This window comes from Anomaloglossus baeobatrachus, chromosome 7 (genome assembly GCF_048569485.1).
Source record: "Anomaloglossus baeobatrachus isolate aAnoBae1 chromosome 7, aAnoBae1.hap1, whole genome shotgun sequence".
In the NCBI taxonomy this organism is placed as follows: Eukaryota; Metazoa; Chordata; class Amphibia; order Anura; family Aromobatidae; genus Anomaloglossus; species Anomaloglossus baeobatrachus.
Window position 1 is genome coordinate 132,284,349 of NC_134359.1, and position 17,878 is coordinate 132,302,226.

The 17,878-nt window shown below is 43.5% G+C and overlaps 1 protein-coding gene across 1 annotated transcript in view; it reads right to left on the reverse strand.

Moving 5' to 3' along the window:
• Positions 1–4,566: 4,566 nt before the first annotated feature.
• DYTN (dystrotelin) overlaps positions 4,567–17,878 on the reverse strand; it is a 192,621-nt gene continuing 179,309 nt past the window's right edge. The window contains exon 6 of the mRNA XM_075319002.1: positions 4,567–7,738. Within this exon, the coding sequence (XP_075175117.1) occupies positions 7,635–7,738 (104 nt within the window). The 3' untranslated portion in view covers positions 4,567–7,634. The remainder of the gene's footprint in view (positions 7,739–17,878) is intronic.

Consider the following 17,878-nt stretch of genomic DNA (forward strand, 5'->3'; position numbering starts at 1 on the left):
ACGCGGGGCTGGGGGCACAGACACCACACACGGGGCTGGGGGCACAGACACCACACGCGGGGCTGGGGGCACAGACACCACTGTGGGGAGGCACAGACACCACTGTGGGGAGGCACAGACATCACTGTGGGGAAGGCACAGACATCACTGTGGGGAAGGCACAGACATTACTGTGGGGAAGGCACAGACATCACTGTGGGGAGGCACAGACATCACTGTGGGGAGGCACAGACATCACTGTGGGGAGGCACAGACATCACTGTGGGGAGGCACAGACATCACTGTGGGGAGGCACAGACATCACTGTGGGGAAGGCACAGACATCACTGTGGGGAAGGCACAGACATCACTGGGGGGAGGCACAGACATCACTGGGGGGGAGGCACAGACATCACTGGGGGGGAGGCACAGACATCACTGGGGGGAGGCACAGACATCACTGGGGGGGAGGCACAGACATCACTGGGGGGAGGCACAGACATCACTGAGGGGAGGCACAGACATCACTGTGGGGAGGCACAGACATCACTGGGGGGAGGCACAGACATCACTGGGGGGAGGCACAGACATCACTGGGGGGGAGGCACAGACATCACTGGGGGGGAGGCACAGACATCACTGGGGGGGAGGCACAGACATCACTGGGGGGAGGCACAGACATCACTGGGGGGGAGGCACAGACATCACTGGGGGGGAGGCACAGACATCACTGGGGGGGAGGCACAGACATCACTGGGGGGAGGCACAGACATCACTGGGGGGGAGGCACAGACATCACTGGGGGGAGGCACAGACATCACTGGGGGGGAGGCACAGACATCACTGGGGGGGAGGCACAGACATCACTGGGGGGGAGGCACAGACATCACTGGGGGGGCTGCACAGACATCACTGGGGGGGCTGCACAGACATCACTGGGGGGGCTGCACAGACATCACTGGGGGGCCTGCACACACGACTGGGGGGGCTGCACACACGACTGGGGGGGCTGCACACACGACTGGGGGGGCTGCACACAGGACTGGGGGGGTGCACACAGGACTGGGGGGGTGCACACAGGACTGGGGGGGTGCACACAGGACTGGGGGGTGCACACAGGACTGGGGGGGTGCACACAGGACTGGGGGGGTGCACACAGGACTGGGGGGGTGCACACAGGACTGGGGGGGTGCACACAGGACTGAGGGGGTGCACACAGGATTGAGGGGGTGCACACAGGACTGAGGGGGTGCACACAGGACTGAGGAGGTGCACACAGGACTGAGGGGGTGCACACAGGACTGGGTGATGGGCTGCACATAGGATTGTGTGGAGGTGCACACAGGACATTGGGGGGCTGCACACAGGACTGGGGGACGGGTGCACACAGGACTGGGGGGCTGCACACAGGACTGGGGGGGCTGCACACAGGACTGGGGGGGGCTGCACACAGGACTGGGGGGGGCTGCACACAGGACTGGGGGGGCTGCACACAGGACTGGGGGGCTGCACACAGGACTGGGGGGGCTGCACACAGGACTGGGGGGGCTGCACACAGGACTGGGGGGGGGGCTGCACACAGGACTGGGGGGGGCTGCACACAGGACTGGGGGGGTGCACACAGGACTGGGGGGGGCTGCACACAGGACTGGGGGGGTGCACACAGGACTGGGGGGTGCACACAGGACTGGGGGGGTGCACACAGGACTGGGGGTGCACACAGGACTGGGGGGTGCACACAGGACTGGGTGATGGGCTGCACATAGGATTGTGTGGGGGTGCACACAGGACATTGGGGGGCTGCACACAGGACTGGGGGAGGGGTGCACACAGGATTGGGGGGGTGCAAACAGGACTACTGGGTGATGGGCTGCACACAGGACATTGGGGGGGCTGCACACAGGACTGGGGGAGGGGTGCACACAGGACATTGGGGGCCACACTGCGCTGAGAGTTTCATGCAACTCTGGGGGAGAGGGTTTACAGAACTGGTGTGGGGAGGCACAAAGCATTGGGCAGGGCATATAGCAGCAGAGGGTCGGCGCTGGACTCACAGCAGCATTGCACTCACATCACCGGAGTGCAGGAGCCGGACACACAGCATCAGAAGGAGAAGGCAGGCACTGATCTCCGGAGGGCAGGGGGCGGACACACAAGGCAGGAAGCTGTGAGGCTGCTGTGGACCCGCCCACAATTGGCACTGGCCGACGGGAGAACACATTGCAGCACAAACAGCAATGTGTGGATTTAAAGGGCCGGCGGCAGCAAACTGCGGTGACAGCACCAGCACTGCCTCCCCCGGGAATCTGCCCGGGGGCCACATAAAAGGTCATCCCTGCTCTAGATAATAGAAATTTAGGAGCAGTACAAAAGAAGTCATTGAATATATTTCAAACATTACTCAACTATCTATGTAGATTTATGGTACTTACCTTATATATAAATGTTATATTTTTATATTTTATATATATTTTCCCTGATACCTTTGTAAAAAAAAGCTACCTGATTGAAATAACAATTTTGTGGTAAAAAAAAAAATATATATATATTTTCACAGCTCAACAATATAAACTTCTGTGAAGCCCCCGAGGGTTAAGGGGCTCACCAAACATCTAGATAAATTCCTTGATGAGTCTAGTTTCAAAATTGGGGTGACTTTTAGGTGGTTTCCACTGTTTAGACACATCAGGGGCTCTCTAAATGCGACATGACAACCAAGGATTAGTCCATCAAAACTGCGCTCCAAAACGTCACTTCTTCATGTCCGGGCCCTGCCGTGCGCCTAAACAGTGGTTACCCCACATATGGAATATCAGAATACTCAGAAGAAATTGCCCAACACATTTTGAGGTCCATTTTATCCTGTTACCTTTTGTGAAAATGAAAATATAGAGACTAAGAGAACATTTAAGGGGTAAAAAAAATGTTTTCCTTCTCACAGCGCAACATTATAAAATTCCCTGAAGCACTTGGGGATTCAAAGTGCTCAGCACACATCTAGATGGGTTCCTTGGGGAATCTAGTTTCCAAAAAGGGGTCATATGTGGGGGGTTTCTACTGATTTGGAAAATCAGGGGCTCTTCAAACGCAACATGGCATCCGCTAACTGGTTTGAAAAGTCAAATGGTACTCCTTGGCTTGTGAGCTCTGCCGTGTGCCCAAACAATTGATTTTCACCACAAATGAGGTACCTGCATACTCTGGAGAAATTACACAATAAAGTATATGGTGCATTTTTTCTGAGATATAGCTACATGGTTGAAGCAACAATTTTGTGGTAAAATTCTTTTCTTTTATTTTCATGACTAATGTTATAAACTTCTGTGTATCCCCTAGGAGTTCAAAGGGCTCACCAAACATCTAGATAAATTCCTTGAGGGGTATAGTTTCCAAAAGGGGGTCACTTGCCAGGGAGCTCCATTGTTTAGGCACCTCAGGGGGTCTCCAAAGGAGACATGTCATCTGCTAATTATAACAGCTAATTTTGCTTTAAAAAATTCAAATGGTGCTCCTTTCCTTCCGAGCTCTGCCGTGCACCCTTCAGTTTTTCCTCCCACATTCCTTTGGTTCCTTTGAAGAACCTAAGGGGTTAATAAACGTCTTAGATGGGGTTTGGTTTTGAGCAGTGTGAGGTGTGTAGTTTTCAGAATGGTGTCACTTTTGGGTATTTTCTGTCCCCTTGGCCCCTCAAAGTCACTTCAAATGTTATGTGGTCCCTAAAAATAAATGGTTTTGTAAATTTTGTTGTCAAAAAGAGAAAATGATAATGAGCTTTGACCCCTTCTAACTTCCTAACAAAAAATGTTGTTACAAAAATTGCACTGATGTAAAGTAGACAAGTGGGAAATGTTATTAAGTAACTATTTTGTGTGATATAGCTCTCAGATTTATAGGCATAACATTTCAAATTTTGAAAATTGCTAAATTTTCGCAAAATTTCCAAACTTTTCACAAATAAACGCAAAAAATATCGACTTAAATTTACAACTATCATGAAGTACAATATGTTATGAAAAAAACAATGTCAGAATCACTGGGATTTGTTGAAGCGTTCCAGAGTTATAACCTGTTAAAGTGACACTGGTGACAATCGTAAAAAAATGGCCCAGTCAGAAGGGTGTTTTAGTGGCTGGGGGTGAAGGGGTTAAAGAAGTTGTATAAAATGAATATATCTATCCAGAGTGTACATTTGTTTTTATTCCGTATAGATTTGGTAAGTCAGAGTAACCAATAGTGTCACCATCCTGTTCTTAGTTGGCTGGAGTGGAGCCTGGTGTAGTCCATCGCTATTGTACATCTACTCGAAAACACACTTTGACGTATCAGTTGTAAAACAAATGGTTATAAGAATTACTCCTGCATCTATCATAGCTGCACTCTTGTTTCATTAATCGGTCATTTTTGACCATTTTTGAAGTGCTCAATAGATATTTTCTTTTCCAATAACACCATAATTATAAAATCTAGTTGACTATGTTCAATAATCATTTCAGGGACATTTTCTTCTCCATGTCTTATGTTTGGTCTAAATAAGAATAGTACCCTGGAGCAATATATATTTTTTATTTTATTACTTTATTGTTGCAAAAATACAATCCAATTAATGTGTTACACAGAAAAGAAATAAATGAACAAAAGGGAAATAATATTGATATACCATTCCAAGGGATATGTACTTCTCATCCTTAATTACAACTTTTTACATTTGCCATGAGATATTGTACACTATCAAAAGAATGAAACTAAAACACTATTTATGTGAATATGTTAATTCATAGTCCATATAAACTCTGATTCATAGTACATATAATCTCTAAAATCATTGGAATTTGATGCACCGTTTTCAAGTTTAGCTTTTATAAATTCAGGCTACCAGAACATTTTTTTTATGCAATATGTATTTTGTTTACAGACACAAGTTTTAGAGTTTTGGCATTTTAGCTGTTTACCAAAATGTATTCAAAATACAGTTATATAATCAATATGCTCTTAAAGAACAGGCTCACAGCTTTAATTTGAGGGTATTCACTTCCTAATTGGTGCAAAGATTTAGGAATTACAGCTCTTACATGTGTAGCTCCCTCTTTTTCAAGGGACTAAAAGTAACTGGACAATTATCACAATAGTTCTTTAATTGGATGCAAGGGCTATTCTCTAATTAATCCATCATCAGTTAAGCAGGTAAAAGGTCTGGAGCTGATTCCAGGTGTGGCATTTGCATTTGGAAGCTGTTGCTGTGAACCCAAAACATGTGGTCAAATTATCTCTTAATGGAGGAGAAAGAGACCATCATTAGGAAAAATAGCAGAATTGTTAGCAGTGGCCACATCAACAGTTTGGTACATTCTGCAAAAAAAGAGAGTGCACTGGCACTGGTGAGCTTTACAACTCAAGAAGGCCTGAACGTCCATGAAGAACAATAGTGGTGGATGATTACAGAATGCTTTTCGTGGTGAAGAAAACCCCTTCACATCATCCACGCGAGTGAGAAACACTCTCCAGGAACTAGGTGATTCAGTATCTATTTCTACTGTAAATAGAAGACTTCATGAGAGAATACAGTGTTCACCACAAGGTGGAAATCTGTTTTAATTAATCAGAATTAAAAGGTAGTAAGGACAGATTTCAGTTTGCCAAAAATCATTGAAAGAACAGAAGAAGCGGGATGAATTCTGAAGTGTACAGGGCTATACTTTCTGCTCAGGTTTAACCAAATCCAGTAAAGTTGATTGAACGGCGCTTCACAGAATAGATGGTCAATGATCCAAAACATACTGTGAAAGCAACCCAGGAGTTTTTCAAGTCAAAGAAGTGGAATTTTCTGCAATGGTAGAATCAATCACCAAATATATAATATCAGGAGTCACTAGAGTGACTAGATTTAATAGTATCAATCCTGGTGTTGATGGGAGTAATATGTCTATAATGTAAAATAAGATCATTGCCTTGACAGAAAGGAGCATTGGTGATGATAGTGAACCACTTAATCTCAGGGGTAAATGATTTTTTAGTTGTGATAAATTAATTGCTAATTTATAGTATCTGTTGGTTTTGTGACTACATTTTTCAGCTAATAGATTAGCTTAGTCATTTCTGTGTTATTTTCTTATTAAATCTAGGGTTCTATTTAGAAACAAATAAAAATTGTTACTATTAAAGGGATACCAAATATGTCTGTTATGTACAGATTTGTGATTTTGTTTTTAAGTGCATTAAAAATGCAGTTGTTGTAACTATTATTCATTGTCAATGAGTAATTTTATAGTAAGAAAAAAATCTCTGACTCATTTTACCTCTAGAATACAGGTACATATAGAAACATGAGGCTCTATGTACCAGTATAAGTGCATGTAATAAAGAATACCTGCAACATTCAAGGAGAAAAAAATTCTCATGCACGGATTGTTGCAGCTTATGGGTCATAGCTTCGCTAGCACAGACAGGACTGAACCTAAAGGCTGCTTTACACGAGTCGATCCATCGTGCGATTTATTTTGCAAAGTCTTTTTTTTTTTTTTGTTTGTATCGCTGATAGGTAGTTGTCCATGTGTCACACGTTGAGTGTTGTCAAACGACCACAAAGCGCTCATCGATATATTGATTGGCCATGGCGGACGTCCAAAAGGCTTCACACATGTTTTCCTTTGGTCAATCTGTCTTTTGTATGGGCGTAATTAGGCAAACTATACAGCCCTCCGTGACGTTGTCTGGATTGTTGCACGCCCTGAATTCTTCTGACCTGCTCAATCCAGTTCTGCTAATGTGGTTGATTGGTTAGATCCCATATATATTGTTTCTCTTCTGCGTCTGTCTTTGTTGCCTCGTGTGTCCTTAGCATCAATCTTGTTTGTTGTTTGTGATCTGGTTAATGTCGATTTTGATCCAGAAAGGAAAGATTGGCATATAACAACTTACCACAAAAAAGAGATAACAAGGAGTGAGGGCGGAAAATCCAGCGAACAAACAAACGTAAGAAAAATTAGGAGTAATGCACTATAAAACACTGTGCATGACGCCAAGGCTGAATGTTCACACATCATGACTACAGCTCCGTATTTTATAACAGTAATAACCAATCAAAACGCATCTGCTACAACCAATCCGATTAGATTAGGCGTGATTATTTAAAACCACAAATACGCCCTGAACGTTTACTGACGTCACAAACAACTACGAGGATGGCCGATTACACGGTGTCACACTTTGCAATGTGTCGTTCATTAAGACTAAACTGACCGATTTTATGGAATTAAATGATGAGTACACGATGGCCGAATTTCAAACAATTAGGCATCGGTTGGACTCGCAAGGAGCTGTCACATGAGGAGATGTCGTTACGAATGACGGAAGTGCGTCACAAAATCCGTGACCCCAACGATGCATCGCACAATATATCGACTCGTGTAAAGCAGCCTTTAATCTCAGATGACAGTGGAGCAGTTTTACCCACTGGATCCGGGATGGTTAGGAGGTATACTAATACTATCTTAATAAACATCAGATTGGATTTACATACTTTCAGCATTCTTCCTGTATTGATATAGCATTCTTTTCTCACAGTATAGTATAAACGTGTACATAGATTGTTTAATCATTGACATAAAAAAAGAAATACAATTGTTTCAAAAGTCACAAATCCTGTGAGGTAAACACCGTCATTTTAACGTTGGCTCAATAATTTTGCTTAAAAGATTTGTGTAGCATCTTGAAACTTGGCCCGCCATGTGTAGCAGTTCTTGTTTAATACCTGGTATTTGTCCTAGAAAAAAATGACATTAACTGATTATTGTAAAATTACTAATTCTAAATTAATTAAAAACTTAATGTTCAGGAAAGAACTTACATTTTTACAAATTTATATAAACAAATTCAAACAACCATATTGTTTTCCAATATGTATGATTTAAAACGCTGTAGTGCAAAAAATGCCCTATCTGTTTAATCCTAAATAAAATATCCCCCTAAAGGCCGCTTTACACGCTGCTACATTGCTCAAGTGATCTCGTTGGGGTCACGGAAATTGTGACGCACATCCGGCCGCATTAGCGATGTCGTTACGTGTGACACCTATGAGCGATTTTAAATTGTCGCAAAAACATTCAAAATCGCTCATCGGTGACATGCTCCCCTATTCTCGATTATCGCTGCTGCTGCAGCTACGATGTAGTTCATCACTCCTGCGGCAGCACACATCACTGTGTGTGACACCGCAGGAACGAGGAACCTCACCTTACCTGCGGCCACCCACAATGAGGAAGGAAGGAGGTGGGCGGGATATTACGTCCCACTCATCTCCGCCCCTCCACTTCTATTGGGTGGCCGCTTAGTGACGTCGCTGTGACGCCGAACAAACCGGCCCCTTAGAAAGGAGGCGGTTCGCCGGTCACAGCGACGTCGCTAGGCAGGTAAGTAGTGTGACGGGGACTAGCGATGTTGTGTGCCACAGGCAGCGATTTGCCCATGTCACACAACCGATGGGGGCGGGTACGCACGCTAGCGATATTGGTCACGATATCGCAGCGTGTAAAGCGGCCTTTAGCCCTTCTTTTAATAACAATGACAGCCTAAGTGGATTAGCATTCAACAGTTGGGTGCATGCTCACGGTCAGTGTTTGCAGTGTTTTGGATGGAGCGTGTTTTTTGCTTCGTCCAAAACACTGCATTGGACAGTACAAGCATAGTTGATGGATTTCTAGAAATCCCGTGCCCACTGCGCTTGTTTTTTCCACAGCAAACACTGACTTGCAGTGTGGCTTTCCAAGCCGCAGCACGTCAATTGTATGCTGTGGATTCGCATGTGTCCTCTGTAGGGAGAACAGAAGCAAAAGACTGCAGCGTACTGAACTCTGAACGTGGATGCAAGCAGCTGCGGTCTCCTGCGTTTTCCTGCAGAGGAGACTTGCGGCCCCACAGGTCCGGACCTGCTGTGTCTAGGATGCAATGAGTCCTGATCATGGGCACATACCCGTACTGACAAAAGTGCAAACCAGTAAGCCAGGTTATCACTCCATACAGGAGATATATGGAGTAAATACAGCCTGCCCATGCCTCCAATTGGACAGCTGAACTGTCTATCACAATCCTACCAGCAAGCACACCCCAGCCTCTGATTGGACAACTGAACAGTCCATCACCATATGACAGCTTAGCATGCGCCTGTCCAAGATTGGATGGCTGAACTGTCACTCACGGGCGTCCAGACCCACTGCAAGGAGGAATCATAACAATCATAATATATAATGCACTACACACCAAAAATGATGAGGACATAATGTAAAATTGCAGCAAGCCTGGAAAACCAGGGACTACAACAGAAAAATGTTCTGTTTTGTGGTCAGGCGAGCTTCCTTTTAATTTTTACAAATGTAACTGACATTTTTTTTGCCTATAACCTATGATGTATACAATGCCTATATAAATTAGATCACGATGTATGACAACAGACAATTTACAGATAAGTTGTTAAATTTGTCTCTCCTGCCTTAGTTAAGAAACCTACCTTGAACCTACATGTTAACATTTCCTCATTGGTAAAGACTGGAATTTCCTTATCAATTGGTGCATTGGCCAGAGCTTAATATCTTTTCCCTCGGCGATAAGTACTGATATGTGCACGGGGAAGTTGGAAGACTTCTTAAATAAATAAGTCCTCTGATTGCATTGCCATCAAATGAGGCCAATTACACCGGACTGAGGGGAAGTGACAGGTTCCTTTTATAGTCTAAGGAAAAATTGGGAATTAACTACATCTAAATTCGGGTAAGATTATTGTATTGTGATTATTATAAATTAGTTTGTTAATCCAGAATTAATGGTATTCTTGGAATTCTTAAGGGAATTGAAATTGTGATTTCACTAGTGACTGGTAATTGGGGTTAGTTTGGCTGCTGTAAAGTTGCAAGTTCTGTAGATACTGCCAAAGCCAATGTGAGAAGGCAACAGGAATAAAAAACTCTGTGTACAAGTTAAACTTATCTAGCTGGTGGGGGGGTAAGTGACCCTCGGGGACTGAGGAATCCGCTGGATTATCCCCAAATAAGATAATTTTTTTTATACCAGTACTTTGTTGAATTTTGTGTCCTGTTAATTGTGTCATTTTCATTTGTCCGCCTTTTAAAATTGTAAAACTAAAATGCCATAAAAATATATGTTTTATGTTACACATGAGGCTCCTTGAGTTAATTTCTTGAATTAATTTATAAGGCTTACATATAAAATCTTGAGTGTATAAGGGAATCCAATTACGTGTGGTCATCGGTTATTTGTGAACTGAAGACAAATGATAGGTTATTATAACAGTTTCAAACACCTACTGTAGGTACACGCCACCAGATTCCCAAATACTGTACCATATTTTCCGGCGTATAAGATGACTTTTTAATCCCTAAAAATCTTCTCAAAAGTCAAGGTTCATATTATACGCCCGGTGTCATCACTTTACACACAATAAAAGATATTCTCACCTCTCCCCCGTATCCACGCTGCCTGCAGCTGTTTCTTGCAGTCCGCAGACACACAGACTCCTCTATGGTAGCGTCCGGTGCACAGAGCGGCCGCTACAGGATGTCGTCATGGCTTTATTACTACAGTTGAATGCTTTACGCTGTGTTATGGTTAATATTTTATATTAAGTTTTGATTATCATTTAAGCAATTTATATATGTTTAATAATTTTGTATTTTTGTATTAGCTTTATAAGTGTTATTCATAAAAGCAATAGCACTGAGCGTAGTCGCTTTAAAGAGGCCTTTGTCTAAAGTTTCTTTGTTACTGAAGGTCCAGAAAACTGGACAGATCTGGTTTTAAGGAATTCAGCAGGATCCATAATTTACGATTTTGTTATTTCCAACTTTCATTCCATTTTTGGTCATGTACTAAGCCGTCCCCTTTTCTTTTGTGGTTGTAATAAACTACTGTTTGGGCATCTGAGATTAAGACAAAGCCTGGTACACGGACATTGACTGTGTTCTTGTGTTTGTCTCCGATGCATCGCTATTAATTGGACCAACATTGGCAGATCTGGAGATCCCTTGCATCTCACCCTAAATTAGCTCTCCCAAAAAAGGGGTTTCCACGACAGAACATGGTGCCGAAACCCGGGATGGTTAACTGGACCTCTCTGTGACCCGACTACAAAGACCTTCCCAGGAACCACTGAACAAAATCCGCGGTGAGTAACCCATTGTGTTACAAATGTTTCAGTGCTTTCTGGAGGTCCGAGACGGGTACGTAGTGGTCCAACAAGACCATTCTTATCAAACCTCTGCCAGTGTTTGGATTTTGTGTGTATGATTGAAATAATAGAGATATGCCATCTGTGATCTGTTATATGTATCAATGTGTTTTTAAATGTGCGAATGATTGTTGAAGGAAATTGAATGAAGAGTATATCATCTCAGCAGTTGAAAGATTATATGTTGTCCTGTGTTTTCTATATGACTGTTATGTCTGGAATTATATTTTAAGCTATGAGGATCCTTTAATGTGGGACTGATTGATCTTTGAGTGACGGATGTATTGTAAAAATCTGATAAACCATTGTGCTGGTGTTTATGTTCTCTTCAATTTGCATTTAAGATGGGAATTGGCTTAATAGGAGGTGTAGTTTGTAATCATCCAGTTTATCCAGACAAAGAAACATATAGCCATAGAGGGAAAACTTATTGAAGATTTTATTTTTGGAGCTGCGCCCTCTACAGGACAAGAAAGGGATCTTGTTTGAGTAGTTGAAATCTGATATGCTCTGGTCTGGATACACTGTCTCTTTTGTGTTTGATGTAATCTGTTTGAGTCAGAGGTAGATGGAGATTTTGTAGGAAATTAGCTTATTCTCCCATGATATATTATATTGAGAAGTAGAAGTAATCCCAATAACTGTTGGTAGTAGAGTTTATGAATTGTTATTTGTTTGGTTCTGTCTCAGAATTGTACGGGTACAAAGGGCTGGTAACCTGATGCTTCCTAGAAATTCTTCTCTTGCGAGAACAGTGGTTCTGGGAGTAGAAATCCTTCTCTTGCGAGCAAATTGGTGCTGGGAGAAGAGTAGAGTCTTCTGCGGTTAAGACTCTATGGCCCATTTCAGTTCTACGGTTAACTGCGGGCATTGAAGTTGCAGTCAGAGGACTGGCAGCTATAGGACGTAATCAGCCTCAGAGGTACCACCCATGTCCCTACAAAGGATATAGAAGAAAGACGAAAAGGGAATGAAGCAATGGATTGATGCAACATGTTATTGGAATTTTTTTGTTTTGGGAGACGTTTTTCTGCAAATGTGAAGACTGTTTGAAAGATAAAACAAACAGGTTAGAATGTGGTAAAGTATCCAAGCGTCTCTCACTGAGTGACCATAAATCAGATTAAACCATTCATGGTGGTGTATATGTAATCTATGATAGTATAAAGGCCAGGGAACGCTGCAGTCTCTATAACTGATGTAAAACCTGCGCTGCCTCCCCCCTTCAGCACCCCTGCCATATGCAGGATCATTGGGATAGACCTGCAGACACTGTGGCCAACACAGTCCCTCTGGAGCTAATATTGCGTGTCCTGTGTTTCCCCATGCCCAGGCATATTGCCCTTGCTACCTAGATCCTGAATCTCCTGTAAAATTACCCTTACATTTAGAACATATCTCCAGGGTATTCAGGAGGTATATCTGGCCACAGGAAAACCTAATCTTGGTAACTTTCCAGAGAATGGAGTTTAACAGAGGATTAGACACTGGTTTTAGGCAGAATAAGCGACAAGATCTGTTGCAGATTGTAGCATAGGACCATACTCAGTTTTGGGTATGAACATAATGATAAGATTCATGGACTATTGCTGCGGTGTGTTCTAAATGCCCATAGACCTGCAGTCCAGGGCGCTGTACCAGTCTCCCAAAGTGGAGCAATATGAAATGGATATATTTGAGGGAATATCCCCTGGGGAGCTGAACTAGAAAGGAAAGCGTTAATTTGGCCCCCCTGCAGCCAAGTAGAAGAAAAGGGAGGGGTAGAGGGGGAATCCACCACAAGAAGGAGATAAGAGACTAAACTACAGGAATACACAAAAGAGTGAGGAGAAAAAAAATAGCCTATATGTAACCATTATAGAGGATAAATAACACAATAATGTTTATTGATAACAAGTAAAATGGTGCATTGGGTACAACCGAGAAAGGGCAGCATCACAACAATCAAAATACGTAAAAGGAATATTTATAATGTTGTATTATAAAGGAATGTTTATAATGATGACCACAAGCAGCAATGTGAATAGACCCGTATTGACCTATAATGATACAAAAAGCAGCATGAGTTATAAAAAGTAACATGCTGCGTGTGTATGTAAGGCAATGCGTTTATAGAACAGAATGGAATGATGGTGAAGTATATTACAGCAGCAATGTATGAAGAACCATACAAAAGTGAATGGTGTAAATGTAAGGTGCTTAAAAAAAAACCCCACCAAAATATAATGAGAAAATGTGCAAGCAGTAGCAATGGTAAATGTGTCAGCTAAAAAGACTGAAGGTATGTCAGCCATGCTGCATAGGAAGATAACACAATGTGTGAGAGGATGGTACCTCGCTACGGACATCTTGTTGGTGTGTGATGTCCAGAACCAATGTGTGGTTTTGTGATTAGTGTCACCTTCATCAGGGTGTGGGGTTGTCGCAGCCCTAGAGGCTTTAAAGGCTTAGACTACAGCAATGTAAAAGGTTGGGCTTGTGGGCAAAAAGGGTTTGTTTGTTTTATTGAGGGGACAAATGTCCCAAAAATGCAACAACTACTATCGTGACCCCCACCACCATAGGAAACTGACAATTCAGATGTCTCCTACAACCCCATTGTCATCCCCCGGGGACTACATTCACTGTTCCTATTTTGTGATCCAGGTTTTAGTTTTCTCATATTCACTTATTAATTTAAGGACAGACGCGTTGCAGAAAATTGGGACCTGCATAGAATTTACCCTAATTGGGCCCAAGGTGACCACCCCCCTTAAAAGAAGGCACCCTGTGTAGTCTCCGAATCCTGACTGACAATTCCCAAAGCTAGTTGTTTGACTCGAGAATAAACCCAGACAGTTGTGGTCACATAAGCAAAATAGACCTGGGAAAAACCTTTAACCCTTTACCGCCACAAGCAGGTTGGACATATAGCCGGCGTCCTCACCCAAGAACACGGTGGCAGACAGCACCCTCCAGAGTATTACTCTGGGATACTACATTCAGTTATTACAGTGACCCCTGCTTGTGTAAGAGCTGGGCAGCTGTTTCAGGACTCTATTAGACAGACAGAGGACATAGTGTTAAGCTGCCCCCTCACTCCAAGCTCCTCATGCTGTATCTGAAAGACTCCAACAGGCTCAGACCCACCATCTTTCAGTATAAAGGCCGGACAAATATTAAGCTTTTCCCTCTTTACATTCCCCCATAATGCTCTCAAACTGTAATGGTCTAAATCCAGCTGCATGATTAACAGTGGATTGTAGAAAAGGGAGGAGAATATTTGGATGGGGAAGTGGGAGGGACCGTGAGCCAAGACCTGCCCCTGAGGGAGGGACCATGAGACAAGACCTGTCCCTGTGGGAGGGACCGTGAGACAAGACCGGCCCCTGTGGGAGGGACCATGAGACAAGACTTGCCCCTGTTTTTCAAACTAGCAGATGAAGAAGTTCAGTTTGATATGACACATGACTGTCAGGCATTGGTGGAGGCAGAAACAGAGGACTTGACAAATATCACTGATGTACCACTCACTAACCCCTCTGCTGAGTATTTTATAGATGGTTCCATAGCTTTGGACAATGATCAAGGACTGTTCATCACCGGGTATGCAGTAGTCCACAATGGTAAGGCAGTATGAACCATTCCCTTCGAGCTACTCTGCGCAAGAGGTTGAGCTGAAGGCATTCGCTGTAATGTGCAGTCTGGGAAATGGTAAGAAGAGTAATGTATTTTCTGACTCACAATACGCTTTTGGGGTAGCACATGACTTTGGCGTCATTTGGCGGAGCCGTAATTTCCTGAAGTATGCGCAGGCGGTAGAGCAGCTACTCGCAGCACTCACCATTCCCCAAAGGGCAGCCATAGTCAAAGTATCGGCACACGCACGGGAACAAACTCCCCTTGCAGTAGGGAATGCACTGGCCGACAAGCCGGCTAAAGAAGCAGCAAGACTACCTCTGACAGGAATACTGGCCATAACAGACATAGCCCTTTAAGGGAGCTTAGTGACCGAGAGTGCGGGGCGCCACCTTTCAGCAAAGGAGGCTGGCACCGTACCGGCCCCAGTGGCCGTTGATCGTGAACTGTTTCAGGTCTTCCAGACCCAGGCCCCCTCAAACGAACAGAATGCAATGCGCTGTACGGTCAGAGTCAGTGGTATGGCAGGTAAACACCCGGATTTGCCTCCCTCGCTGCATGTTCCCCATGATGGCTGCCCTGGCACATTCCCCGGTGCAAAGGTGTGACGTGTGCGGTAGTGCTGCAAAACTGATGTGCCCCAGGGTTCCCGAATATGGCTGCAAAGTATGTCTTGTTTGTGCAAAACACAGCCCCGGTAGGCCTATTTGAGTTCTGCAGAAATTCAGCACCAAAACCAGATTACTCATTTCAGAGACTGCAGGTGGACTACATACTGCTGCCTAAGGTGGGTACTTATGAATATGTCCTGGTATGTCTGAAGCTTAGACCGTGATGAAAGATAATACAAAGACCACAATTAGCATCAAGAAAGTAATAAGTAAGGTGGTTTGCAGATATGGGTTTCCCAAAACTATAGAAAGTAACAGCGGTGCTTACTTCAATGGAGAATTAAATGAAACAGATCATGGCTACTTTGGGATTAGAACATGCTTTCCACGTTCCCTTTGACCCACAAAGTAGTGGGAAGGTGGAACGCTTTAACGGTACTCTTAAATTAAAGTGCATGGAGGAAACACACTTGTTCTGGGTAGATTGCTTGCCCATCGCATTGCTTTCAGTGAGAACTGCCCGAAGAGGTATAAAGAAGCTGTCCCCATATGAATTAATGTTTGGTAGTGTTCCTTAGACAGAATTATATTTCCCACAGCAATTGCAGGCCTCGTATGCTTTTCTCACTGAATATGTCGCTGAGTTGCACAAACATCTGACTGTTACTCATAACTGTGTTCTTTCCTCCATCCCAGACCCCATGTTTATAAGCGGCACACACACACCGGCACCAGGCGACTGGGTCGTGGTCAAGAGACACATAAGGAGACCATTGGAGCCTAGATCCAGGGAGCCATTCTAAGTGATGCTAACCACTACCACTTCTGTCAAGATCCAAGGCAAAGATACAAAGATAACCACTCTGCCTTTTGGATTATGCTGATGGCAACTGTACCTCTTGTCCTATCAATGAGGCACTAAAAGAGGACTGTGATAACAAACTGATAAAGCATCACCAAGTTCTGTTCCAAGATATGGACTCTAAAGCACTAAGAACTGTTGGATATGCACTCCGAGCCCAATATCTTCTAATTCTATGCCATATCTTGCAGATCCCCTGACCCTATATGAGGACTATAAGTTACGCCTGTGATGCTCACACTCTTAGGACTGGAAAAACTGTGAGAGTACTTCAATTACTCGTGATTATTTGTAATGATAGTTGTTTCCAGAAAAGTGACCATGGATGTTTTGAGCAATAGTGAACTGTGGTTTACACATTCTGTGTAGACTTGTGAACAACTTTACCAATTTAACTAACATTTTGAGTCTAAGACATCCTGAAGGAATGAGGTCTGTCTCAAAAACTGCTGAAATTTGTGTGCCAAACCTTCGAAGCAAAGGACGTTTGACTGATATGTGTTGTGTTGGGAGAACCACTGACATAATACACTGCACAATTCCTAAGGATTTATATCTAGTATGTGGTCACCAGGCCTATAAATGACTTTCCCGGGGCGCAGAGGGGATCGACACCTCTGCACGCCTTATGCCGCTACCTTTATATTTCCTCATGGTGTTCTAGATATAAGTGCTTTATCCAAACGTTCCCTATATAACCGAGCTGCAGACAAATGTCTCCGACAATTTGGTTCTCAGGTATCACTGGGTGGCTGATGGGCATTCTACAGATGGGAATATTGGTACTATTAGTGTATGTAGCTGCTAGAATTGGTATATTTGTAATGACAACACTATGAAAAGAGACATGTAAGATCAAGTATCACGGGCCGTCAGTTACAACATGTGAAAAATACCTCAGTGCTCCCTTAGTAAATATATATGATGAAATTTACAAACAAGATATCTATCGGTGAACGGGGTTGGCCCCTCCATGCTGTCATAGCATGGGGATATAGCTGATGGATAAATTGTCTGTAAATAATAAAAAGGGAGGAATTGTTATGGTTAATATTTTATATTAAGTTTTGATTATCATTTAAGCAATTTATATATGTTTAATAATTTTGTATTTTTGTATTAGCTTTATAAGTGTTATTCATAAAAGCAATAGCACTGAGCGTAGTCGCTTTAAAGAGGCCTTTGTCTAAAGTTTCTTTGTTACTGAAGGTCCAGAAAACTGGACAGATCTGGTTTTAAGGAATTCAGCAGGATCCATAATTTACGATTTTGTTATTTCCAACTTTCATTCCATTTTTGGTCATGTACTAAGCCGTCCCCTTTTCTTTTGTGGTTGTAATAAACTACTGTTTGGGCATCTGAGATTCAGACAAAGCCTGGTACACGGACATTGACTGTGTTCTTGTGTTTGTCTCCGATGCATCGCTATTAATTGGACCAACATTGGCAGATCTGGAGATCCCTTGCATCTCACCCTAAATTAGCTCTCCCAAGAAAGGGGTTTCCACGACAGCTGCCACAAAGCATTCAACTGCAGTAAAGCACTGACAGCAGCGGCGACTCTGTTTATTGAAC